The sequence below is a fragment of the Falco peregrinus genome, chromosome 10 (assembly GCF_023634155.1).
Source record: "Falco peregrinus isolate bFalPer1 chromosome 10, bFalPer1.pri, whole genome shotgun sequence".
Taxonomy (NCBI): Eukaryota; Metazoa; Chordata; class Aves; order Falconiformes; family Falconidae; genus Falco; species Falco peregrinus.
Window position 1 is genome coordinate 23,259,346 of NC_073730.1, and position 25,595 is coordinate 23,284,940.

General features: G+C 54.6%; 1 protein-coding gene across 7 annotated transcripts in view; it reads left to right on the top strand.

The window, feature by feature from the left end:
* The window catches only part of PTPRF (protein tyrosine phosphatase receptor type F), a 392,426-nt gene extending 367,154 nt beyond the window's left edge, over positions 1-25,272 (top strand). For all 7 annotated transcript variants that reach the window (XM_055815291.1, XM_055815290.1, XM_055815294.1 and 4 more), the window contains 11 exons: positions 5,906-6,029; positions 8,007-8,182; positions 13,987-14,106; positions 15,180-15,334; positions 16,633-16,918; positions 18,817-18,995; positions 21,526-21,652; positions 21,893-22,018; positions 22,665-22,819; positions 23,302-23,437; positions 23,565-25,272. In XM_055815291.1, coding sequence (XP_055671266.1) covers positions 5,906-6,029; positions 8,007-8,182; positions 13,987-14,106; positions 15,180-15,334; positions 16,633-16,918; positions 18,817-18,995; positions 21,526-21,652; positions 21,893-22,018; positions 22,665-22,819; positions 23,302-23,437; positions 23,565-23,633 — 1,653 coding nt within the window. In that variant the 3' untranslated portion in view covers positions 23,634-25,272. The remainder of the gene's footprint in view (positions 1-5,905; positions 6,030-8,006; positions 8,183-13,986; positions 14,107-15,179; positions 15,335-16,632; positions 16,919-18,816; positions 18,996-21,525; positions 21,653-21,892; positions 22,019-22,664; positions 22,820-23,301; positions 23,438-23,564) is intronic.
* The last annotated feature ends 323 nt before the right edge of the window (positions 25,273-25,595 follow it).

The window sequence follows — 25,595 nt, forward strand, 5'->3', positions numbered from 1 at the left end:
CCCAAAGCAGAAGGGGTTGCCCCTTGCTGGCATGTGGGGATCAGTACAGTCATTCCCATTTGAAATGCCCATGAGAAAAATCCTGGCCTGAGTTTGCAGAGAACAGCAGCTGCTTGGGCAGGATTGTGGCAGCAGTGGGTCTGCTCTCATCCTGGTCCCTATGTGCGCTGATTTGGCAAGGTGACAGCTCCCTTTGAGGCCTGTGATGGGAGTCCTGAAGGGCAGGATGGGCATGGCACGGGCTGCTGAGTCAGGGAATCTACAGAGTGGATGTGGAAATAGCAGAGGTGGGAGGGAAGCAGGCTGTGCAGCCCCTGCGGGAGCCCGAGGGGCAGGAACCACAGCTCTGCAAATTCTGTGCAACTGCAGTCAGGAAGTGATGATACAGGCCCAGCACTTGCCCTGGGACTGTGTGAGCCCCAGACCTGTGCAGAGCCGCGTGGTGACCCAGCACTTCAAAAGATGGAGGCCCCAACCCTGTTTCCCTATGGCATGCTAGTGCTGCCTGAGCGGGCATAGCACAGCTGAGCAGGGAGAGCTGAGGGACAAAGGCATCACAGGTGAACCCCCAAGGCCCATTTGCTCTTTGATTGTGCTCTGGAATAGTTGCATTTTAAGTGTTTTTGCAGAGCAGCCTGACAGCCTAACATCTCCGTGGGGTGCAGGGCTGTTTATAGATGGCTCACATTCTGGGAGCAGTGGCACCACAGGCGGAGAGCAAATATTTAACAGCACTTTTAACCACTGAGGCCAGCTGGCTCAGAGCCATCAGTCTGGTGTTCACTTTGGTTGTGCAAGCGATAGCAGGGTAACCTAGACAGAGGTGACACAAAACCAGACTTGTCAGCACCTCCCTGCATGCCTGGGGAGGGAGCAGGGAGGGTGGCAGAGTTTTCTTGGAGCCGTCTGGCCTCCATTCCTACAGGTCGGAGAACAAATGATGCTGCTCACACCAGTTTGCCAGCCTGCATGGCCAAGCAGCCCGTGCAACGAAGGCAGCACAGAGAAAGCGAGCTGTGCACCGGCTGCAGCAAGAGCAGGCTCCTGAGCTGCAGGCTAGCCCTCACCCTTGATGGGCAGGGAGCAATTCCCACGGGACCTCCACGTACTCCTGGTGCAACAGGAGAGGTTGAACTGCAGGTGCCGGGAGCTGAGGCGGCTGCAGGCACAGTTCACTGCTGCAGGCTGCTCTGGTGTGGGGAATGGCACAGCCCCACCATGCTCTCCCAGGCATGCAGCAGAGCTGGGGGGAGCGGAGTGCAAGGGTCTGGCAGCAGCAACCGGCCTGGCCACTCCAGGAGAATATTTCATTTTTAGTGTACAGTGAGGGCTACAGTGAATTTACAGTGTGGGATTAATGGAATTAAATAAGTAGAAGGGAGGCTGAATCGATTAATTATTTATCCGCGGGCTGTGGCGGGTGCTGCAGCTGTGTTGGAGCGCCTCCTGTGGGCCGCCGTCCCATGCTGCAGCCTGCGGACGCGGGGCAGGATCCCGTGTCGGATGAGGCGGGGTCGGTACTAGCACTGGTACAAACAGGCGTGCACATACGTATGCACCGCATCTTGCACTTGAACTGTGGGATCCAGCAAGCCGAGCACTGCTGTCCCTTTTGTTGCTGTTAGCAAACACGGGACAGACTGGCTCCAGCTAGGGCTGCTTCCTGCTACCTTGTGGCTGCTGCCATTTCTGGGCTAGATCCTGCACCACCTCCCCAGGGGAAAATTTTTTTCCTTACGTTCAAACTGCAACCTGTGGCCATTGCTCCTTGTGCCTAGTCCCTTCAGCATGTCCCTCCAGTGGATGGCCCCTGGGAGCAGAGCAGGCTGGAGGTGATGAGAGCCAGGCAGTGTCCTTCATAATCTTTAAACGGTACATGAGATCTGACTGCGCTCCCGCTTCTCGGCGTGGTGGGGAGGCTGCAGCCCCTTCCCCATAGTTTTGTATGGAGAGAAAAACACTGCTGGCCTGCCCAAATCCCATGTTTGTTTGCATTTCCCTTAAAGGCAGACAGGGACTTTGCGTCTGCCATGCCTACAGCCCTGGCAAAGCAGCTTAAGCAGTGGGAGAGGTGCTTGGGTCCCTGGGGCTGGTTAGCCCAGGAGGTGCTGGACCCAGGGTAGCTGCATGTTGTGTGTTTAATGGGCTGACCTGGAAGCTGCCTGGCAGGCACGCAGCACTCACGTTCCGGTAATAAGAATAGTAAGGCTGAAGTGCTGCCAGCGATTGATTCAGGAACGCATTATGTCCTCATTTGAGGCGCAGCGCACACTGACAGTGGTCAATGCTTGTGCTAATGCGGTTGATTTCACATGAGGCCGGGAAGCACTCACAGCCCCAGCGCCTTCCCCTCCCCATGCCCTTGTGCAGCCGCCTCTGCCCAGCTCCTTGGCTGCCCCAGCCAGGGCCAGCCGAGCTGCTGTGCTGCCCCAGAGGGCTGCCTGCCCATGCCTGCCAGGAGGCAGCTGCAGGGGCTCCGCATGCAGAGGGGGTTTGGAGCTGCACTGAGGAAGGGGAGCAGCAAACCCAAGGTGGACAATATCTGAGAGACAAACTGGCACCCAGGGATGTTTTCAAGATGTTTGTAAAGTGCTTTTGAGTCTGTCGAGGAAAGAGCCTTTTTCCAGTCCCGTTTCAGTGGCTCTGTCTTTGTGTTGATGGCAGTAGCAGCAGGGCTCCCTGAGCTGCTTTGGAGAGATTGCTCCTTACACCTCTGTGCTGGGAAGGAGGAGTTTTACTAATTGGGCTTTTTCTTAATTTGCACTTGCTATCTTACAACATCTCCCCTGTCACTTTAAAGTAAAGCAAAACTAAAAGTCATGGTGCTTTTAAGTTTGTTCCTGGCTCATTTCCTTCCAATTTCCCAGACCTTCTGCTTTCTAGGAAGGATGAGTTTAAAGTGTTACTTTGATCAAGTTTGGGGATGAAGCATTGATTCCTGTGAGCCCCAGAAAGGAACCTGAGCAGACTCCCAGTGCTCAGGAAGTTGGGGAGCAAAGAGGAGAGACAAGGCAGTGCTGCCATAGTCAGGGGCTGCAGAGCATCATACAGAGGTGGGGCAAGACTTGCTCCAACTGCTGTCCAAGCAGCCCATCATCCTCCCATTTATTTACCCATTTGTTTGCCTTAAAGGGGGGAACAGGTGTACATTAATTCATCACCAGAGTTTAAATTAAATCATTTTACTTCTAAATGAGTCACTAATTTGCAGGAGTATTTAATTACAGCCTCTTTGCACTCAGGTGCTGTATTACTTCTGACTTTCTCACCTGTTTGCCCTCTTCAGAGGCTGATGATGATTAGACCATTTCTGCACATCCTCATTGCACATCAAAGCAATTAACCCTAATGGCAACACCTTGATGCTGCTCCTCGATTCTGGGGGCCCTCGGCAGCCTCCTCTTCCGCCAGGAAATAACCCTTTCCACCACAGTGGCAGGACACAGACTTGCACACTGCACCCCACAGCTTGGGCAGCCCTGCAGCCTTTTGGCAGTGGTTTACAGCGTAGATTGAGCACGAACAACTGCACTGAGCTCTCCCTGCCTCTGCTGTGAAGGGAGGACTCGCTCCAGCACCCACCTGTGCCTGGCACTGAGTGAGTGTTCACAGGGTGCAAGCAGGGCTGGTGCTTTCTTGTGTCTCTCCTTAGCGGCAAGAAAATGCTCACTCATACCTTTAGGGCCAACCTCAGCTCCATCACTAGCTAGCCAGCTCTCTGCGTGGGCTGTCTGTGCAGACTAAGGCCACCTTTTTGACAAAGAAATAGGCATGGGTGGATTTTTCTCCTTAGTGCGTCTATTTGTGCTTCTCCTTCGTGTGCTCCAGACTGACTAGATCGGTATCAGAACCCCTGTCACTCAGCTCTACTCCAAACAGAGAAGTCTTTATGCATTTTGTTCCTCTTAACCTTTTCATGTCTTTGATCATTTCTACTGCCCTTCTCCAGTTCAGCCCCACCATTAGGTGGGCAGCAGTCATCCCTGCCACACAGCTGAGGGAGGAGAGCATCCAAAGAGCCGATTCAGTGGGCAGCCTGTCCTGAAACCAAAATATAGGTGCCTCAAGGAAATGAAGTGCCCTAGAGAGCCGTGAGTTGCACCGGGACAGCTCTGTGCCTGGGCAGAGGAGCGTGCAGGGGCCGTGGCAGCCAGGCCTGTGGGTTTCCAGCCAGGAGCGTTGCCTGCAGCCTCCACTCCCACCATCCATGCTGCAGGGCCTCTGAGCGCTGCTGCTGCCTGCTTATTACGCTGATAATAGAAAATTACAGGTTTTCTGTAGGAAATGTCTATTTACATCCTACATTTCCCAAACTACCTATTAGCATCGCTGTGATGTCACATCCTCCTGTGTGTTTTCGTCAGCAGCGGCCCCTCTGCTTGCAGGCAGCCTGCTGCTGCGGGGTGGGCTGGCAGCGCGGGCCACACGTGGGGACAGGCCACACGTGGGGACAGGCACAGGCGGCTGCCACCTGCCTCGGGGCTGGCGCCTGTTCTCAGGGCTGGCGCAGGCAGTGCCTGCGCTCCGTGCCCAAGCTGGGTGGCTGCACCCGCTGCCAGCCACTTGGGAAGGGCCTGCTCAATGGCACAGGAGGGTAGGGGACAGCGACGGGTGTCACCTTGTGCACAGGTGGAGGTTGGTGGGCTGAGCAGAGGGACCGTGAGGGCCGTTCAGGCGAGCCCAGTCAGAGAGCTGTACTTCCCGGCTCAGCCTTTTGCTCACAGCTGATCCAGAGCTGACGGTCTTGTGGGATTTTTACAGCTTGAGAAACCTACTGCAATGGCTCTCTGCCAAGCGATGAACGTGGATGCCTGCAGAGAGAATAACGTGCAGTGCTTCCCCTGGCCTGTTTTTGCTCAGTACTTTTGCCTGTGGGCCAGCAAAGCTTCAGAGACCCTGAGCTGGAGCGTGATTTTAAGAAGGCTTTGACTGGTAATTGTGGGGCAGAGAGGTTCACAGGATGACTGATTTCTGCTCTAGCTGCCTGTCCCAGGCTTGCCCAAGGCTGCATGTGCAAAGCAAGTCCCTGCGTGAAGCAGCTGTCTCACATATCTCTCAAAGAGGCCATCCCATCTCCGAGGGGTGCTTTGGGGATGGTCCTTTTTCACCTTGTTTCATGCATGGACAAAAACAACAGGAAAGGCTTTGGGAAAGGGCTGCCTGGCCATGGAGGAGTCACGCACCGGGTGCGCCAGCACACGGCCAGTGAGAGGAGCACTGGGTGTGGGAGGCCAGGACATAGGTGGGATCAGGATGTGTGCTTTTCAGGCAGCTGCAGAATGCGCAGGCCTTTGCCCAAGATTTATAGGCGCATCTCGTCTCCAGGTTTATAGTTCTTTGTCACTGTATTAACTCAAATGAGAGATGTTTACTTTGCATAAGTAGCTGGAGCAATGGATAGTAACCTATCAATTTTCATGAGTATTCCCTGGCAAAAGCTCATAGGCTCTTGCAGGATGCTAATACCTAAAGCTCCTGGGGCACAAGACACCCAGGGCTTGCTATATTTCAGGAGACTGCAGTTCAACAGCTAATAAAACTGCTAGGTCAAGAACTGCGCGGTCAGGTCTCTGTGGAGTCCTGGCATAAGACCAAATTTCTGCTGATGGGTAACTCCAGAGGAAAGGATGAGCGTGCAGCCAGAGTGGAGATGAAGGCTCATCTGCAGCAAGCTGCCCTAGTGAGGGGCTGCTCTGCCTGCAGGTCATGGGAGTCAGGTCCCACTGGGGCGTGGGTTTCAGCGTGGTCTGGCTTGACACTGCTGCTGGGGACACCCACACAAGCTGTGTCTGGCCTTGAGAGAGGTAAGTGGGGGGATGCAGATTTACTGACTGAAACACGTGAGCTGCAGCATCCTGCTGTGCTGTAATCACTCCTGACTCCCTCCTCCTCTTTCTTTCCACAGTCCATTGATCCCGGGCAGCAGTTCACCTGGGAGAACTCCAACCTGGAAGTGAATAAACCGAAAAACCGCTATGCAAATGTGATCGCCTATGACCATTCACGAGTCATCCTGACTTCCATTGATGGTAAGAGTGACTCCAGAGTGGGCACCGCAGCAAACGGTTGAACCTGACTGTGGCAGGGGACCATCTTTTTCCCTGTTCTCAGCTGAGCAGGGACAAACACCAAGAAACATACCAGCAGGAGCAAATGTGTGTTCTGGCTGGCAAGAAGAGAGGAAAGACTCTGCAGAGTTCCCCCAGCTTTCCCACTGTCTTCAGTGCAGTGTGCCCCATATGGTTGCTTCTTGCTTCTGCTGGTCCCAGGAGCCTCCCTTCTCGCTGCTCGCCCCCCTGTGTGACTTTAGCTGCCTTCCTCAGCATGTGGTGGGACATGGCACTGTCAGCCCTACCACCCTGTGCCCCAACACGACTGCATGGCCAGTATCTTCCTCTGGGACTTGTCAGTGTTTGCTCCAACTAAGTGGCCAGAGCTGCACAGGGTGAGCGTTGCCCCTTCCCCTGGGGTATCAGGCTCCATACATCCCTGTGCTCCATGGGAGATGCAGCAGGCCCTGGTGTTCATAGCACTTGACCCCAGTGGCCCCACATTTCTGGAGTCTTGGCTAATACATGCTTTTAGTGCCTGCTTTGTAGTCACCTTGCACACAGGAGCTGGAGCCTGGATACCAAAGCCTGGTACCTCACCCATTCCCACTGTTTTGTAAATCAGCACCCTGCTCTGCATGCCAGTACTGAGCCCTATTGTGAGGGAATGAGGAAGATGCAGCTAATTCAACGAACCCTTGCCTGGGGAAGTGACTGGGACCTGGCTTTGAATACTGGTGGCCTTGCAGTCACTAGCATCCTTTTTCTTGAGATGGAAGTCTTTTCTAATGCTAATGCACTGCTCATCCTGTGCGGGAGGAGGAGGGGGTCCCTCACAGCAAGGCCTGTTAAGCAGCAGCAGCTATGCAGAGGCCTGGCATGCCTGATCATGGGCAAACCCTTAGACAGCTGTGGGGTGAGCACATGGGGGAATCCCTGCTTTCCAGCCTGACTCAGTTGCCATAAGTAGTGTCTGTGTCTTCCTGGGAACAGTTCCCAAAGCGCCCTGCCAGGTCCCCGCCGCCGCCGGTGCCAAGGGAGCCGGGTGCTGCACTCCAGCTGCTGCTGCTTCCCCAGAGTCACCAGCACTTTATTTCTGGTGGAGACTTGGAGACTGCTGGGACGCGTAGAAAATTCCCCAGGACAGAAGGGTGAGGGGGAGACCCCCAGCTTTATTTCCTTCCTCTAATGAAATGCAGATGCACTCTCCTTGGGAGACAAGGAGATGCCTGCTGCTTTTTCTCCCTGCAGCCCGGGCAGCCTATGCTGAGCAGGGTTTGGAAGAACAGCCCCAGGCCTCTGCTTTGCCATTTATTTTACTAACTGTATGTTTGCGTTTTAAAGGCCTTTACAAGAAAGTCCTTTCCTTAAAGTGGTGGAGGCAGAGTAGGAGTTGGAGCAGCCTCTGCCAGCAGGCAGCAGAGGGGGGTCTCACACTGAGGAGGGTTTCAGTGGTGGTGGGAGGAAGGTCTCTGGCTCCTCTGGGGTACTTGTCCCTGCAGGAGGGGTGGGAGGACATCCCTTCCTGACATCCCCTGCTAACAGAGACAAGCTAATGAAGCAGCCTCATTTTTAAAAGGTGCTGTAGGACCATAACAAATTGCTAGTGAATTTAAGACAATTATTTCAATCAGTTGCTTGGGGCCAAACGAGCTCCTTAATATTCCTGCCTGTGAATTTCCCTTTGTGTGCGGGTGGCAGCTGTCTCTCTGCTTTGGTGCTGCCTGCTTGTTGCATTAATGTGGGAATTACAAAGGGTTCTTCTTTGTTCAGGCACCATCCCTGTCCTTTGCAGTATCCTGGGAGAGATTCTGGCATCACCCTGTAAAGGAGATTGTCGAGAGCCTTGTGAACGTGCCAGCCTCTTCCCCTGCTTGCAGAGGGCAGCAGAGTGATAGGCAGCAGGGTCATGGGCTGCCCCTGGAGTAACCAACGCTTCGCCCTCTTTCTCCACAGGAGTCCCAGGCAGTGATTACATCAATGCCAATTACATTGATGGGTATCGGAAGCAGAACGCCTACATCGCCACGCAGGGACCTCTGCCAGAAACCCTCAGCGACTTCTGGAGGATGGTGTGGGAACAGAGAACAGCAACTATAGTCATGATGACCAGGCTGGAGGAGAAATCCAGGGTACAGTGTGTGGTTCCTCTCTTTTCTGGAGCTGGTGGCAGGGGCAAGAGAGAGCTAAGGGCATCCAGGGAGAGGCAGGTCCATTGGTGTGGCTCACTGCTGCAGGCACCCCAGCAACAAGTGTCTTGTAAGCATATCCCTGTATGACAAAAGGGTGGCAAAACCTCCTGTCGATGCTGCTCTTTAACCTCTGTCTTGCCTGTGTGTCTGCATGCACACCCATCCTTTCTCTGCCCACATCCCTTGTGCCAAAGGGAGAAAAGAAAGCTCTGAGATGGGGAGTGCTGACGGTCCCCGAAAGCCTGGGGGTTGTGTCTGAGAAGCTGCAATGGGTAGGTGGCATCAGCAGCATCCTGCAGCCTGACAGGGCCCTGGTGTCTCTGGTGATGCAGGGAAATGGCTGACGGGGTCTCATTGCAATAACAAGACTAATTTGTGCCTTGTTCAATGATAACATTTATAAATGATCAGCTCATTCTGCCAAGATTAGATATTCTGATGTAATAAATGCAAAGCTGCCTGAAAACCATGGGGACGGCACAAGGTGGAGAGAAAGGAGCAGGAGCTCTTGCTGCAGATGATGCTTATGGTGTCTCATGGCAGAGGCTCCCGCTCACCCCCTGAAGCAGCAGCTCATAAGCTGTGACCGAAGTGCTCCCATGCCCAGATGAACCCTTCAGGCAAAGCCTGCCTAAGCAGGAGGCAGCTTCTGCCTCTCATGATTCAGTATGTTCCTAAAAGTAAAATTTTAGCAGTGAGCATTTGTACTTGCAGAATATTTTAGTGTTGCCATGCCAACAGCAGGAGAAGGGGCTGTGCACTCAAGCTGTGAAGCACTGGTTATTTTTAGCCCAATAAGCTCGTTCTTGAGAAGCAGAAACTGTCAAGTTTGTGTTTAGTTAAAACTTTTGCCCGCATGCTCTCCCTCCGTTTCAAAGCTTTAGCACCAAAATGCTCGCAGGGGTGTCCTAGCTCACGCTGGCTGGGAGGAAGCAGCTGGAACAACTGATCACCATGGCAAAGCAGATCTGCTTTTTCTGCGTACAAAAATAGGCTTTGTTCATGGGCTTCCCCGGCTCTTACAAATGCCCTACAGCCTGCAGGGGAAGACTGTTTCTTGGAGACAGGCTGCCTCTAGAGATCCAACCCCAGGTTTGCACTGTGCCTCCCACTGCACAGCCCTGCCTGCTCCATCTGATGGCCACCATCACCTGCCCGGTCCAAACAGGTGAATTAACCTGCCTCGTCCTGCGGCTCAGGGCTTGCACCTGGGCTAAGCAAGATCAGAAGGTGCTGATCAACTGTTCTCTTCCGCTGGGGGTTATATGGGGACTCTCTTGTGCTTTCACATTTCAGTGATGAAGCGTATATTCGAAGTACGAGGAAAAGCCCTTTTAGGTTGCTAAGTAAATCCATGCCCAGAGTCCTGACTTAACTTCTAGGCTGCTTAGTTAAGGGAAGGCACTCCAAGGTGCCTGTTTCTCAAAGATAACGGGTTTCCTTTGACCCCACAGGCACTTGTCTTTGCCTGAGATGCCTTTGCTGCTGAGCGGTGCGTTATCTCCCTCCAGCACGCTCCCTGTCATGTCATTCTGCAATTACCTCCTGTGGTATTGGTTTCTGTCCCAAATACAGTGCACGTGGTCAGGCTTCTGGTGATGGGACGGGCACTGTGAATCCCTGTCACGGGCAGGTGGTGACCAGAGCCCTCGCAGAAGCTGCAGGCAGCCTGCCTGACTGGGTGTGCTGCTCAGGGGGCTCTAGGCTGACCCGACTGGACCCAGATCCTAGCATTCACTCCCTGACACCACTTGCCCATGCCCTGCTGGCTCTTTGGCACATCCCCAGCACTAACAAGAAGGGCAGTTTTCTCAGGCACTGCAGGAGGGGCAGGTTGCCAGGGGAGGCAATGGGGAAGCCCAGCCACTCCTGAGTCAAACCAGCCCCTCCACAGCGAGGGCTTCCCTGTTTGCTGGACTCTGTAGGTGCCTCAGGGCACCCGCTCACAGGAGGGCCCTGGTGGGGAGCTGGGATGTGAACTTGCAGGAGGCAGTTTTCTCTGGGGTTGTTGTTGGCTTCTCCAGCATCTTCCAAGGCAGGACAGCTTTCAGCCACCTTCCTGCTCGTGTTTTCCTCATACCCTTTTGGTGATGACTAGAGCTCACTCAGGTGCGTACCTTTTTGGAACCAAGGAAGATCCCACTCACTGCCCATTACTCCCAGCTTTCGGCATGAGTCACTGTTTTACAGTTTACTCCACTCCAGAGCCTTCAAACCTCATCTGATGCAACCCTTTGGGTCCCTGCAGCATTGCTGCCTGCCGATGTTCACACTGCAGTGGGACAGCGCTGTCCAGGCGGTCACATGGTGTCACAGCATTACCCACCGATGACCTTGCTTGAAAGTCCCCTTGCCCGGGGGTTTCAGCGCCAGCACAGGGCTGTCTCTCCAGCTGTGGAGCCTGGGGTGGGCAGCAGGTCTTCATGGCAAGAGCAAGCAGGCTCTGCCACCTTCCCACACGAGCTCCCCAAGGACCCCTCGGCAGTGCTGTTTGTAGATAAGCCGACCGACCAGGACCAGCAGCAGCTTTGCAGCCCTGTAGGGGTAACACTGCTTTAAAGGGCTCCTGAGCTGTAGGGGGAAAAAAAATAAATCTTTAAAGAGCATCAGCTTTTACGGTCTGCAATTTTAGCTGGCTTGATGGTCCAAATCATCCTCCCTTTTTCATGTTTTCACAAAGCGAGAGGCACATAAAGGATAGAAATGGCTGGATTGTGCAATTTAGCTGCCTTCAAAGCTTTACAATCAGTTTCAGAATCATTTGGTGGCAGTTCAGAAACACACATTGTAGATTAGCTTTCCCGAAGCTGCAAGCGTGGCGTGTCCCTACCAGAGTGCGTTGCATGAGAGAGGTATTAAAGCAGGATTTCTCCTACCCTGGGCTATCCCCAAGAGCCCAGCAGAGCGAGGTCTCCCAGAGCAGTGCCATGGCTTGTTCCGTCCCAGCCCAGAGCACCAAGCAGCCATCCCTGGGGTGTGATCTCCTCTAGCGCTTTGTGTCCCCAGGCAGGGGTGCAAAGAGGCTGGTGCTCAGGCGCTCTGGGGGAGAGAGGCTTGACAGCCACATCCCGCTCCAGCCCTCCCGCTGGCAGCGATGCCATCTGGAGCTTGCGTGCGGGGCTGGGAGCAGAGCACAGCTCTCAAGCTGAGGAGAGGTGCCCGGCTGCTCCTGGGCACAGGGCATCAAAGGGGAGGGACAGGAACCACTCAGCAAAGCTGCAATAAATGGCTGTTCAGGACATTACCATGCTCCTTAAGTTAATGAGAAGCAAGCACTGCCAGAAGAAAACATCTCTTATCTGCTTTAGTGCCACAGTGCATCGGCTTCAGCATAAAATTTACAGAGCTTGAAAATGGGGCATAAACATTATGGGTAAATTTGGCAGAAAATGTGACTGACTCTTATCTGGTCATGAATAAATAATTTTCAATTACCGGCCCAGGCACTGCTATTATCCTGCACAGGGAACTCCTCTGAAGTTTGTTTTGTGCTTGAGCACACATGGCTCTGTAGCACGTGGGTGGCAGGAGGGGGCCACTCTCCCAGAGGTGTGGGCTTAGGCTCGGGGACATGTGCTGCTCCTCTGCAATGTCCCCTGCAAATCACACCAAGAGAGACACAGCAAGCAGCTGTCCCCAGCATGTGCAGGATGCCTTTCTGCCCTCCCCTTACCTGCTTTAGAGAGGGGTCACATCATCCCCGAGCCAGGCAAGGCAAACTCAGGTAGCCAGAGGTGCAGCTGCCACCTGCTTGTAAGGATAGGATCAGTTTAGCTGTGAAATAGGGTTTGTGACCTCCGAGTTGTTCGCTCTGCAGCTAGTCAGCATAAAATAACAGGCTGCTCTGTGCCAAGCGAGGAAGAGAAATCTTCTGAGATTTGCACAGGGCCTGCCATGCTGGGAGCACAGATCCAAGGCAGCACAGCAGCCCGAAGGGCAGGAGATCCTGGGCAGGAGGCAGCAGAGCTGCTCTGGGCTTGCAGGTGCCTGCAGTACCCACCAGGCAACCTTGCCCAGGCTCTTCTGCCAGGGCAGGGCTTATTGAGAGCAGACCCCAAAAAAAAGCAGGGACAGTTGCCTCCCTCCAACCCCAGGTTGCTGCACTCCACCAGCCAGAGTACAGGATAAGGGCTCTTAGCTCTCACAAGCCCCACCCTGCTTAAAGTGCCTTCAATTAAAAGGCGGAACTTCATTGATTTCTAATTAAGCCTGTTGTTTCCCTTCCCACACATTCCCCTGTAAACACGCTCGGTTAATAATTAAGTTTACTATTCCTTGACAAGCACAGATGATCTTCCATTCACTCCTCTCTCCTAGGGCGGGAGACCATTTTCGGTGCAGTGCACATGGGTGGGAATGAAGTCTTCCTCCTGTCAGCCAGGCACCGCAGCACCGCAGTGCCAGATGAAATAGGGATGCTCAGGGTGTCAAATTAAATAGGGAGCTCAGGGCTGGAGAGAACAAAACTGGAGGAGTAGTTTGCAGATGCTGAGCTGTGAATAGGAGGAGGAGGTGGTCATCAGCAGGTGAGCAGGGAGTGATGCACAGGGAGATGAAGGGGGCAGAGGGATGGGGCCCTGGGGATGTATTAGGGCTCCCTGCCAAGTGGGCTGCAGCAAGAGCCGCAACCAGTAGCTCAAAGTGCTCTGGCTGCTGAGTTGGGAGGAGGAAAATAAAGGATGCTGAAAGGCCATGGGTCTCTACGGAGCAGCACAGTGAGACAGTCCTGCCTGCAGGAAGGGGCTGAAGGGCTGGTTGGGCCACGGTCTATATCTCCTCGCACAGGGAGAACAAGTTGTGTCTGAGCTGGCATCTGTGCCTTGCTGTGGAGCAGTTTTTGAAACACCTAGGAGATGCAGATTTCCTGGGATGCACCACCTGCCAGAAGGGCAGGTTGACACCTCCAAGGGATGCTCAATGCACTTCAGCCTACGGCAATGCAAAAAAAGTGGCAGGGTCAGCCTGTGGACACTGCATCCAGGCTGGAGGCTTGGCATGCACCGCATCCCATCTTTCACCAGCGTGGTTAGCTGCCTGGGGGCAGCTGGCAGGTATTTATGGGGAAAGGTATTGCCTGTTGTTGTGTTGTTGTGTACCATGCTGGACTCAGAGCTCTGTCCAGTCTCAGCTCAGTGCTGTGGGTCGAGGACTTGGACTTCAAGCTGGGATAGAAGGAAGCTGGTGGGGGGGCATACAGGCTGCATCTCCCTCACCTCAGCTGCCCTTTGAGCAGAGCCATCCCCAGAGAAACCAGCGCTTCCCCTGCCCTGCTTCCAGCTCTCCTCCCACCAGCGCACAGCTGCTGACCTCTCTGCCCAGGCGGAGCTCTCACAGGGGGATGCTACAAGCATAGCCCTGAAGACCTTCATCTTCCCAAACAGGAGGTAGAGAAGAAAATTACAGGAGGCACAAATCACTGCTAGCAATTGCTGCACAGTCTTCATACCTGGTGCTGCTCTTGCTGCTGTGTCTGGTAGCCTGGTCCCCTTCACCACTTCCCACCAGTGGCGCCAGGGGGGAAAAAATCCCTCTTTGACTATGAATCTAGTAGAAAGGAGACCAGGGCAATACTGCCTTTCTGCTGGGGACTGGAAGACTCCAGGAGAAGGAAATCTGTGTGTTTGGGGCCCCCCTGCACAGTGACTTTTTCTGTCTTTACCCTTTGAGGGGCAGAGCCCTGATCCTCACCCTAAATGCCGCAGCCAGCAGCCAAGCGCTGACCCTTCCTCCTCTCCTCCCTGCAGGTAAAGTGTGACCAGTACTGGCCGAGCCGGGGTACTGAAACCTATGGGATGATCCAGGTGACTCTGCTGGACACAGTCGAGCTGGCGACCTACACCGTCCGCACCTTTGCACTGTACAAGGTATGGTGCTGGCTGGGCCGTTCCTCCTCCAGGTAGTGCAGAGCCACTCCCCAGTGCTGCAGGGCCCACAGGCAGAGCCCATCGGCTGGGCCTGGCATGGCCGAGATGCGGCTAGTCCACACGCACAGCTGGGCGGCAATGGGAGACCGGCTGCAGGCTGCACATCTGGCCACCACTGGATTTTGGCCAGGACACCTGTTGCTCTCCTGTATGCACTGAGACCCTGTAATGGGCCCCAGAGCATGGGCCGTGCTTGCCTCTGTTGGGTGTACATGTAACAGCTGTCCTCCCATTAGAGGGACAACGTGGGAAGCAGTGAATTTTTAGCACTCCTGTCACTAATAATGCAAATGGAGGGGTCACACTGACACGTGTGCAAGCCCTTCTCTCCTGCCTGCTGCATACCTCATTAGCGTTTGGCAATCCCTGGGGACACTGCTAGCAGTGGTGTGTCATGGCAATGCAAACAGGCTTTGCAGCAGGCTGCCTCTGTGCGTGACTGAGTCTGGGCCACAAGCACAGCAGTGTGCGATGGGGACACACTCAACGCCCCAGGAAGGCATCTCACCACCCCCAGCAGTCACCCAGCCAGTCTTACCGCATTGCTGCATAGATCACTCAGCTAAGCCGAGACGGGAGCAGGGCTGTCTCTGCAGACACAGGCTGATCAGCGATCCCTGAGAGACCCATGATGCAGAGGAGCAGGGGGAGCTGGCTGCTGCGGCCCTTCCATGCCCAGTGCCCATTTTCCCTGAACGTGCAGTGAGTATGTGGGTACTGACCTCATGCTGCGCAGAAGGGAGTCTGTCACCTTCCCTTCAGTCTGCTTCACTCCTGCAGAGCTGCTCTGCTCTCTGTATCAGCTGGCTTTCCACAGAGCATCTATGTTTACAGAAGCCTTGCAAGAAACCTACATTTAGCCTCCAAATTTTCAGTGGTAAAAGCCCAATACATGCACGATCACGCACAGCATTACATACCAGCCAGCTGGGTACCTTGTTAACCCATCAGTGGGTTCTGGTCGTAGGATGAGACTGTTCTCATGCAAAACAACTCCTCTTTGTCTTCCACAGAACGGCTCCAGTGAGAAGCGAGAGCTGAGACAGTTCCAGTTCATGGCTTGGCCTGATCACGGGGTACCAGAATACCCGACCCCAATCCTAGCTTTCCTGCGACGGGTCAAGGCCTGTAACCCACCAGATGCTGGGCCCATGGTTGTCCATTGCAGGTAGGACTGTGTGTTTGTGAAGCTGCACCTGGGCGCGTGCCTTCTGGCTGCTGGAGCTTTAACCTGTCCAGCTAGAAGTGGAGTCTCCTGTTCCTGCAGGGGGGGTTCATGGTAGCATAACCTGCGGTGCCGGCTTGGGCTGGGAACAGGACAGCAACCAGCAGTGGTGACGTGTATTGCTACTGCTCTGTCAGACTAAACAGCACTGCTGTGTGGAGAGCCTCAGAAAACACTTTTCCTGCAAAACCACAAGTACCGTTTAAAAATGAAGTGATCTGTGCCCAGCATAAGTAGGTGGTACCTTTCAGAGGCTCATCATTGACAGACACACATGCAACAACCTCTACAAACATTCGTACATAGTATTTACAGTAGAACTCTTTTGCAGGGTAGAAAGGCAGCTCTTAAAGCAAAATATTAGTCTACTAAGGCTCAGCATCTTATCCAGGCAAGATTTATCTATACCAGCCGAGTGGGGACTATTACTGAACAAACCACTCCATCATTGCTGTTCCAGCATACGCCTTACCAGCAGTGTTTAATGCTCTTCTTTCATGCTCTGTTTCAGATGGGAGTGGGGTATAATTAACACATAAACAAGCTGTATTAAAGCCCTGTTAAGGATCTGTCTTACACCATAAATGAGGAGATGTCTAGCTCCCTATCTCTGCCTGTGTTTACATGTCACGACAGCGTGTCTGTTGTTTTCAGGGTACTTTCAGGGTGAATAGTCTGGGGATTGCTACTGCCCTTCCAGCAGATGTGGAGAGGCATCCAGTGCTAGAGCCAAGGGCTCAGCACAGACGTGTGTGACCCCCGGGCTGGTTGTCCTCATTTTATGGGTTAGGAAACAGTGACATTAGCTTGAGAGATAAGCAGGCTTGAAATTATGGACTTCACTTGTGCTGGGGCCCAGCCTGGACTTCACGTCTTCCGACTTCATGCACAGGTATGCTGTCACTCCCCTGCCCGTTAAACATATTTCTCCTTCCCTCGTGGAGGTGCTGGCAGCCACCACAGGGACCAGCAGAGTGACACCACATCCTTTCTGCTCCGTCAGTGAAAGGGGGACAGCAGAAGGGCTGAGTAGCCTCCCACATTCTCTAGTGCCTCTCTCCCTCGCTCCTCCTGTCACCTCTTGTTTGGGGCTCAGTTCATTATCCCTCACTGTGAGGAGCAGCCTTTACTCCTTCCCCTCTGTGCGCTCTAGGGCCGAGCGCTCTCTGAAGCAAGAGCAGAGCTTGCGTGGCATCTATAGGAAACGGTGTCACCTCGGGCCGCATGCTTTGTTCCCACAGTGCTGGCGTGGGCCGAACTGGTTGCTTCATTGTCATTGATGCCATGCTGGAGCGGATGAAGCATGAGAAGACTGTGGACATCTATGGCCACGTGACGTGCATGCGCTCTCAGCGCAACTACATGGTGCAGACAGAGGACCAGTATATCTTCATCCATGAGGCCTTGCTGGAGGCAGCCACATGTGGCAATACCGAGGTGCCTGCACGCAACCTCTTTGCTCACATCCAGAAGCTGACCCAGGTGCCACCAGGCGAGAGCGTTACTGCAATGGAGCTGGAGTTCAAGGTTGGTGGCAGAGCCCCAGCATCCCCCTTCCCCAGTGCCCTGTCTCTGCCCACGCAGCCTCACGGGGCCGCTTGCCCAGGGATTGGGAGAGGAGAGCCGTGGATCGTTACAGATAGTTATTCTTTTGTGTGTTTCTAAACCAGGTAGGCAGTGATTTAAAATACATTTAAATTGTAAAGCTTGCATTGGCCATGGCTCCCCCCGGATTGGCAGCTTCTGGGGAGGATATAAAAGGCAGATGGATGCGCAGTTCTCAGCAGCACGTTCTGCTCTAGGTTCACTGTGCGGTGGGAGCTGCATCTGAAATCAGATGCAGATCGTGTTAGTGATAATTGATGTTACTGTGAACAACTTGTCTGGAAACGGCTCCAATTTAAATATGTGAGACGTTTCTAGTCTCATTCCTTCAGTGCTGAGCTCTGTTATCTTTTAACCACCTCGACACCAAGCCTCAGTATCTAGAATTGGTGAAGGCAGTGTTTTAAGGCACACTGTTTTTAAGAAGCCAAACCGACATTTTGCTCTCTGTATCTGTGAGTGCCAGCTGCAGATACTTATTACAGCCTTGGAGATGGAAGTGAGCTCTGGTAAGCGCCCATATTCTCAGATGAGGTGCATTAGTCCAGTGGAATCGAGCAGGGGAATATAGCTCACGCAGGGAGGCAGCAGACCATGCAGGCGGTGAATTGAACTGCAGCAATACAGCTTCACCCTGGGGATTCCCTCCAAGTGACAAAGAAGCAGGAGATATACTGACTTCCAGCGTAAACTGGGAATAGCTGAGCAGCTCTGTCCTGCGGTTACCAGAGCTGCTGATGTCCTGGGCTTGGGACAGTAGATCGTACTGCATTAGCATCTCATGGTGGCTCTTGCTCTGAGAAAACCCTCAAGAGAGCCATAGAGTTAGGCTAAACTCTAGCAACTCTGTTGTAAGATAGGCAAAAAATTCCTGTTTCTCCAAGGGTCTCTTTAGAAAAGTAATAAGGTTTGCCCCCTTCTGTGCCCTGGCAGCGTCCACTGCACGGGAAACCCTGGGGAGCAGGATATGGGAGGGCCTGACATGGCCACATCACTCCCCAGAGAGCAGCCCTGTCCTTCTGCAGGGAGCCTCTGCCAAGGACCAGCTGCCACACAGAGCAAGAAGGGTGGCTCTGGAGATGCTGGAGAGGGTCTTTTGGGGAGACAAAAAAAAAAAAAAAAAAGAAAGAGAAAAAGAGAGAGACTTCTGTTTGAATGTCTCTGACAACAGATCTAAGTAACGCGTTTGCCGTGACTCCAGTTTACAGGGCTCAAAGAGAACCATGAAATGTCTCACGGTAACCCAAAATAGATTTTCTTTACCTAAAACTGTCACAATTCTCACATTTTTCTTGGTTTTTTCTGGGGTGAGAAGTAAATAGCAAGACATTGTTGGAAGATGGAAAGCTTTCCTTCCCTGACACCACCAGGCATGTCCCTGGTTCAGCGAGGAACAAAGCTTCATGGTTCATGTCCTGGCCCTTTGTGGGTCAGATTGCTGCTGTGGGTCTCCACTCGGCTATGTGTGGCTTTGGGGCTGTGGTTCCCCTGCTGTCACCTACAGCTGTGCACCAAAAGTCAGCAGCAAGGCCGTGCCGCCGTGCCTAGGTGTGCAGTGCCATGGCAGCGGGGCTGACATGGTACCGAAAACCAGACTGATGACTGTGAAATAGTGCAGAGGGATGCAGCCTCATTGGTGGCAGAGCCGTTTGTCTGGTCCGGAAAGAAGCGGTCGCCAGCACAGGGGGGTCCCGCAGTCTGAGGAGGGAGTGTGGGGGCATGCCTGGAGGGATTCCTGCCTGCCCTGCTGCCAGGGTCCTGCTTTTGTCCCCAGATGCTGCATCCCCAGCAGGGGTCTGATGTGTCTCCTCCTCTTTCAGCTGCTGGCCAACTCTAAAGCACATACCTCACGTTTCATCAGTGCCAACCTCCCGTGCAACAAATTCAAGAACCGCCTCGTGAACATCATGCCATATGAGCTGACAAGAGTCTGTCTGCAGCCCATCCGGGGTGTCGAGGGCTCCGATTATATCAACGCCAGCTTCATAGATGGGTACAGGTAAGGGCCACCTTAGGTGCCTGGGCCAGCCTGTCCTGCCTGCTTGGGAACCCGGGCAGAGCTGCCTTCTCCTCTTTCCCAAGGACTGGTCCTGGCTGCCTAGAGGTAGACCGGGGATCACTTTGTTGCATCTTACCTGTTTCCATTTTCTCAGACACTTCAGTGTGTATAGTAACAATATGTGAAGACTGCTAGTGAGTGCTGCCAGGCTGGCTTGTATTGCTGTAGACAGATGCCCACATGGCTGGGGCGGAGGCTGTGCTGGTTCCTGTGGAGTTTTATAGGATCTTCTAGTAGGCATCGCTTGGCACGTATATCTCTAGCATCTAATGCAAACCTGCCCCCTCTCACTAGCTGTAGCAACCAGAGGTAGAAGTGTGCCTGATACAGGCAGCAGCCAAAGGCTCATTGTCCCATGTCTTCATTTTGGGGGGGAGTCTGGATCTTCAGGCAGGGCTGGTGCTGGACACTGGGGACCCCATCACTGGGTTCTACACCCCTCCCAGGATACCTTTTAGAAAGCACAAATTAAGATCTGGTGGGGCAGTAATACTTAGGGATTCTGTATCTAACTGCTGGCATCACATTCTCGGATGCTAAGTGCCAGGAGAGAAGAATGCAGGGAAGCAGCCCAGTGGACGAGGCTTCCTCACCAGTCCCCAAACATTAATGCAGACCAAACCGCAAGCGTGCGTATACAAGGCTCGGTGCTGTCATCTCTTGGTGCACTGTCGCAGTAGGGTCACCCAGTGCAGGAGTGAGGGCTACAGTGATGAATGTGGCACAGTCCTCCTCCAGCTTGGCTCTGGCCAAACGCTTCTTATGGGCTGGTGACCTCCCAGGAGCAACAGGCACTGCCAAAGGGAACAGATGTTGGTGCGGCCAGGCCAGCGACTCTGTGCCTCTGTCCTTGCCAGCAGCTGAGCCCAGGAAGAGTTCCCAGGGGAAAGGGCTACATGGAGGCAAGTGCGGGCAGGGAGCAGAAGGGGAGCAGAGCAACCCAAGGAGCATCCCAATGCAGCAAAACTGCAGCGAGCCAAGCTCCCTCAGGGAAGGACAGAGTAATGGGGAAAGATGAAGGGGCTGTAGAAAAGCTGTCACAGAGCAGCCTCGCTTCCCTCCTGCCTGTGTGGCTCTGAGCCGTCCAGCACTGCGTCATTAATGTGGCCACCTGCCTGCACGCCCACCCCGGCCGCCCGGTGGCTGACAGACACCGTGTCCTGGCTCCAGAGCTGGTGAAGAGGAATGCTGGTTTTGCCCCTTGGTGGTGCCACAGAGGGAGGGCTGCCAGCACGGCAGGTGGTACCATTTCATGTGCTACCTACCCCAACCCCGAAAAGAGCGCTGTTATCTCTTCCCACGCTTTCCTTTGAACCGAGCAATCTTCTCTGTATTATCTAAGGAGATCAGTTGGCCCAGGGTCCTGCAGACACCACCGATGCTGCATCTTTATTAGCTCTTTGGTTTCGTTCTGCACCCCTGCTCCCTGCTTTTTATGATGTCTTATAAATCCACCTTGAGGCAGCCCCTGTCTTCATCCTGCACATTACAGCTGTCCTGCAGCACGTTCATTAATTTTTAGCACCAGGGCGGAGGTGGGGTGCTGGGTGGGCTGGGAGGGTGCTGGGATGGCGGGGGCTGCCACCAGGCTGGGTGGGCTGCCGCCTGGCCTGGGGGGCTGCTGCCCGGCTTGGGGGGCTGCCACCGGGCTTGGGGGGCTGCCGCCTGGCTTAGGGGTTGGTGGGGTGCCACCCGGCTTGAGGGGGTGCCGCCTGGCTTGATGGGGTGCCACCGGGCGGGGGTGCCGCCGCTGCTGTGGGCTCCGGCACCCTGCAGCAGTACAGCGGGGCCGTGTCCCCACAGCCAGCGGTGGCAGGCGGTGCGGCGCTGGGCGCTCGGCCGGGCAAAGCACTGACATACTGGAGCGGGGCCCCCCTCGGAGCCCACTTTCTTCAGGAGGGCCCAGGCTGGGGCAGGTCAAGCTCTGCTGTGACACGGAGCGTTTTGAGAGACGCTCTGTGTCGCGGTAGAACTGAGGACAAATGTTGAGCCTCAGGAAAGTTGGCACAACGGCATTCATGGTCTCCGTGCTGCCCGAGTGCTGCAGAGAGCGACAGCGCAGGAGCCCGGGGCTGCGGCTGGGGTCGGCCCCAAGCACAGCTTCTCCCTCCAGCCCGGGTGGGTGCTGGCAGCCCGCTCACACGGGGCTGGGTGCTGGGAAGGGACCTAGTGCAGCAGCGCTGCTGGGGACGCTGTCACCCCAGCAAGGACTAGCAGCCCTGCCGGATCCTGCACCTGGTGGTGCTCGCTGCATCTGTGGGAAGCACTTAGAAGACATGGGCTGGGCAGGTCCATCCCTCCCACAGAATCCACGGCTAGTCCTACAGACCTGCCTCCTGCAGCTGTGTTGTCAGCCCTGCTCCCTGCTGCACAGGGCCCCTGCCTCTAGCTTTCCCAGCCCACCGGCCCCCGGGAGCAGCTGCTGCCTGTCTCCCAGGAGCTGGTCTGAACACCATTATGTTTGTCACAGGCAGCAGAAGGCCTACATCGCCACGCAGGGACCACTAGCCGAGACCACAGAGGATTTCTGGCGGATGCTCTGGGAGCACAACTCCACCATCGTGGTGATGTTGACAAAGCTACGCGAGATGGGCCGGGTAGGAGTCCTGCCGCGGGGAGAAAGGGGGCTGTGTGGCTTCTGTCTGTGCACACAGCCTCTCAGGTCACCCCAGTCTGTCCCCAGCACCAGCCATTTTGGGCCAGCCTCCCCCTGGCACGTCCTCTGGCTGGTCCTGTGGCTGACCCTGTGGCCCCACAGACACATACGCTCCCAGGGAGCAGGAGGGAGACGCAGCGGCTTGTCGGTACCAATGTCTTACCATGCTCCTCATCCACAGGAGAAGTGCCATCAGTACTGGCCCGCAGAGCGCTCTGCCCGGTACCAGTACTTCGTGGTGGACCCCATGGCAGAGTACAACATGCCGCAGTACATTCTCCGGGAGTTCAAGGTGACAGATGCCAGGGTGAGTGCAACTGCTGGCTCCCCAGCTCTGCTGCCTCCAGTGCCTCTGCCCCACCTCTGTCCTGCCCACAGCAGTGGGGGGAGTGTGCCACAGCTCCTGGAGGAACCGGAAAGCAAGGTGCTGCCTGGCACTGCAGGCAGAAAGGGCTACTGCCCTGCACGTGCTGCTCCTCTCACCACGAGTTCCTCCCTTGCCAGCTGTGTCAGCCCCGGTGAGCAGCTCGGGGATCTTTATCAGCACCAGACCCTGCCTTGCCTACGCTGCACACTCAGGCAAGGATTAACCATGGGCTGCCCTGCACCTGGAGTCTCTGTGTGCAGCATCTCACTGGGCACAGGATCCCTGTGTGACAGTAAACGTGGTCTTGGGGTGCCGCTGCGCCCCAAACAGGACCAGGGCACTGACCCAACAGACGCTGCAGGGGCCTAAAGCCCTGCTCAGCTCAGCCACCCTGGGGTGAATATGGGAGAGCAGAGGCAGGCCCCAGACACTCGGCGAAAGATCTGCCTGGGCTCTTCCATGGCCCGTGCACCCTCTCACCTGGCCTGGGCCAGGGGGTCTGAGAGCAGGTCAGCAGCGCCAGCGCTGAGGCGAGCAAGAGCAGCCCCTCACCTACTGCTCACGTCTGACAACCCTGTCCCCGCAGGACGGCCAGTCACGGACCATCCGCCAGTTCCAGTTCACAGACTGGCCTGAGCAGGGAGTGCCAAAGACGGGAGAGGGCTTCATCGACTTCATCGGGCAGGTGCACAAGACCAAGGAGCAGTTCGGGCAGGATGGGCCCATCACGGTGCACTGCAGGTGAGTAGGACAGATCAGCACCCGCCTCTGCCTTTATCGGTCCTCGGAGATGTCCCCTACCTTGCTTACCCCGGCAGCTGCCAGCTCCCCTGCATGTGATGCCCCCCCTGTTAAACCACTGTCAAGAAGCAGGCAGGTGACGAGGAGGCGGCAGCGTCCGTGGGCGCCATCGGTAGCCTTTCTGCCAGGTGACTAGATTAACCCACCCAGTGACCTGGTGGTACGGATTTGAGCTCCTTGGAAGAGTCCTTGGGCAGGGCAGGTGCCACAGCAGCTTGGCCCAGAGGCAAGGCAGAATTGGTGGGCCCCGTGGGGCTGAGGAGGCACCTCTGGCCGGCAGTGTCCCTGTGGCCTCTCCTGGCCCCACTGAACAGGTCCCTGTGCTCCATGAGCTGGGGACGCTTGCACTGCTCCTAGGAGCTCTGCAGAGCTTCACTGGGGCTGGTGGGTCTCTAATGACACCTCTTGCTCCCTCTGCTCAGCGCTGGGGTTGGGCGCACAGGCGTGTTCATCACACTCAGCATCGTGCTGGAGAGGATGCGCTACGAGGGGGTGGTGGACATGTTCCAGACGGTGAAGACCTTGAGGACGCAGCGGCCAGCCATGGTGCAGACAGAGGTGAGTGTTCCCTCCTCCCTAGGGCAGTGGGAGAAGGGAGGGGAGCCGGTGTCTCTGGGTGGTGAATCCTGCTGCCCACTGTCCTTACATCCCCACTTGTCACGTTTCCCCCCTTGCTGCCTTGCAGGACCAGTACCAGCTGTGCTACAGAGCGGCACTGGAGTATCTCGGCAGCTTCGACCACTATGCAACGTAACTAGTGCTTTCCTCCAGTCGCGGTGGGGATGTCTAGGAGTGGAGACGGGTCCCTCTGAGCCAGAGCCGCCCATTCCTCAGTCCTTCTGTACAGATGGAGGTGCTGCCCAGGCAGCAGACCTCCATGCCAACCAGTTTTGACCACGGCATTTAGGAACTTCGCCCCAGCGCCAAACGAGGGAATCCGACTCCAAAAGCATTTCCAGTCTCTGGCTGAATTTCTGCTCATGTGCATCTCTCGCCCTCTCTCACGCGACTGCATTTCACAGCGAGGCTTTAGGTGGGTGGAATGGGATCTTTTTTTTAAACATGTAAAATAGTTACTAGTGGTTTTTATAATCTCCTCTCTCTTCATTTTTTATTTTTTGCAAGTCTTAAATGTTTTGCCCGGGCAGAACTGGACCCACCAAACCTTTGGGAGTTGGGTTGTTTGTTTTTTTTTAATATCCTATTGCTTTAACATTTTTTACTGCCCTGTGTTTATTTCAGCCAGTCGCTGCTGGTTCTGCCCATTTTAGTGCAGCTTCCTTGGTAATTTGCAGCAGCTGGCTTGTGGTTCCTGCCCGGCTCCATTCCCCATAGGCTGCTTTTTAGTCCTCTGTAGAATATTAAATTTCATGGAACTGGACCTAAGCTACCAATTATTTTTTTAGCATTCCCCTCCCCGCCCCCTCCCCCCCCGCCCCATTATTTCCTGAGTAGGTTTGGGTTTGGGAGGGCATGTGGGGTCACCGGAGAAGCGGTCCCTTTGTCAGCTGGAAACCGTTCAGTCCTATTACGATGCGTGTTAAACCAATGCAGTGACCGTGTGTATTGGCAGATCCCGATATGACGTAAGTTGTCGTCGCCTTGTTTGTGAGAGACCTGAAACCCCAGGCTCCAGGCTTTGGAGCCTCTTTTTGTGTGTCTCGCTGGGAAGGGGGCAGGAGAAGGGAGTGGGTCCCACGCTTCCCCAGGGAGGGGGTGGAAAGAGCGAGACACAGCCCTTTTTGTTAATCCCGCGGTTCTGTGCGTGCAAGCGCCGTTCTGTCACCTCTCACCAGTGAAGTGCATCAGAGCATTTACAAAGGCAAGGAGCACAAGCCCAGCCACCCCCAGAGCAGAGCCAGGCCGGCTCTCTTTGGAAAGCAGAGTACAGCAGGGAAGGGGAGGGGAGTACACACGGCTTCAGAGGTTGGGTGTATCTATAATTTCTGCTATCCTGCAACTGTTAAAAGTCACTAGAATATTGTACTTTCCGCTACTTCAGGACGTTCTAATGAACCAATGTGGCAAGACTACTGGACTTAATTTAATGGTACTATATATTAATACTCCTTATTATATCACGCTTGCACTAAAGACAGGGAGTGAGCAGCCCTCGTTGGAGTGCATTGAGTTATGAATAAAGGTGGTGGAAGGGTATCTAATTGTATTATCACATGTATTCCGAATGTTAAGAATCCAAGCTACGTTGAAATCAGCAATCCAGGGTTGGTAATGTTGGAGGACACATTCATTTTTACCTTGTGGATGCATAGTGCTGTAGGGGTCACTGTTGTATACAGTCTGTTTTCTATTTGTTAATAAAAAAAAAAAATCTACAGCATCATTGCATAATTCTTGATGTTAATAAATTTGAATAATTGGGTTTCATACAAGCTGGCTTTGCTGTCTGTTTCTTCAGCAGTAAGCAAGAGGCCATAGAGTCCCTCGGCGATGGACATGCTCCTCAACCTGTTGCCAGGGAAGTCCTTTCCCACAGGCACATCCCAGCCACGAGTGCCCCACACTTGCTGCAGCAATGCTGTGCCGGCAGGGAGCTCAGGCACCCTCTGCGACAACCCCCTTTGTGCATGCGTGAGCTCACCTCCTGCCTGCCTGCAGCTGTACCGGGCTGCACTGACAGTCCTCAGTCCCTGGCACCTCCAGGAATAGTCCTGCCAAGCCTGTCTTTGCAGCCAAAGCCTTCTCTGGGTCCCCT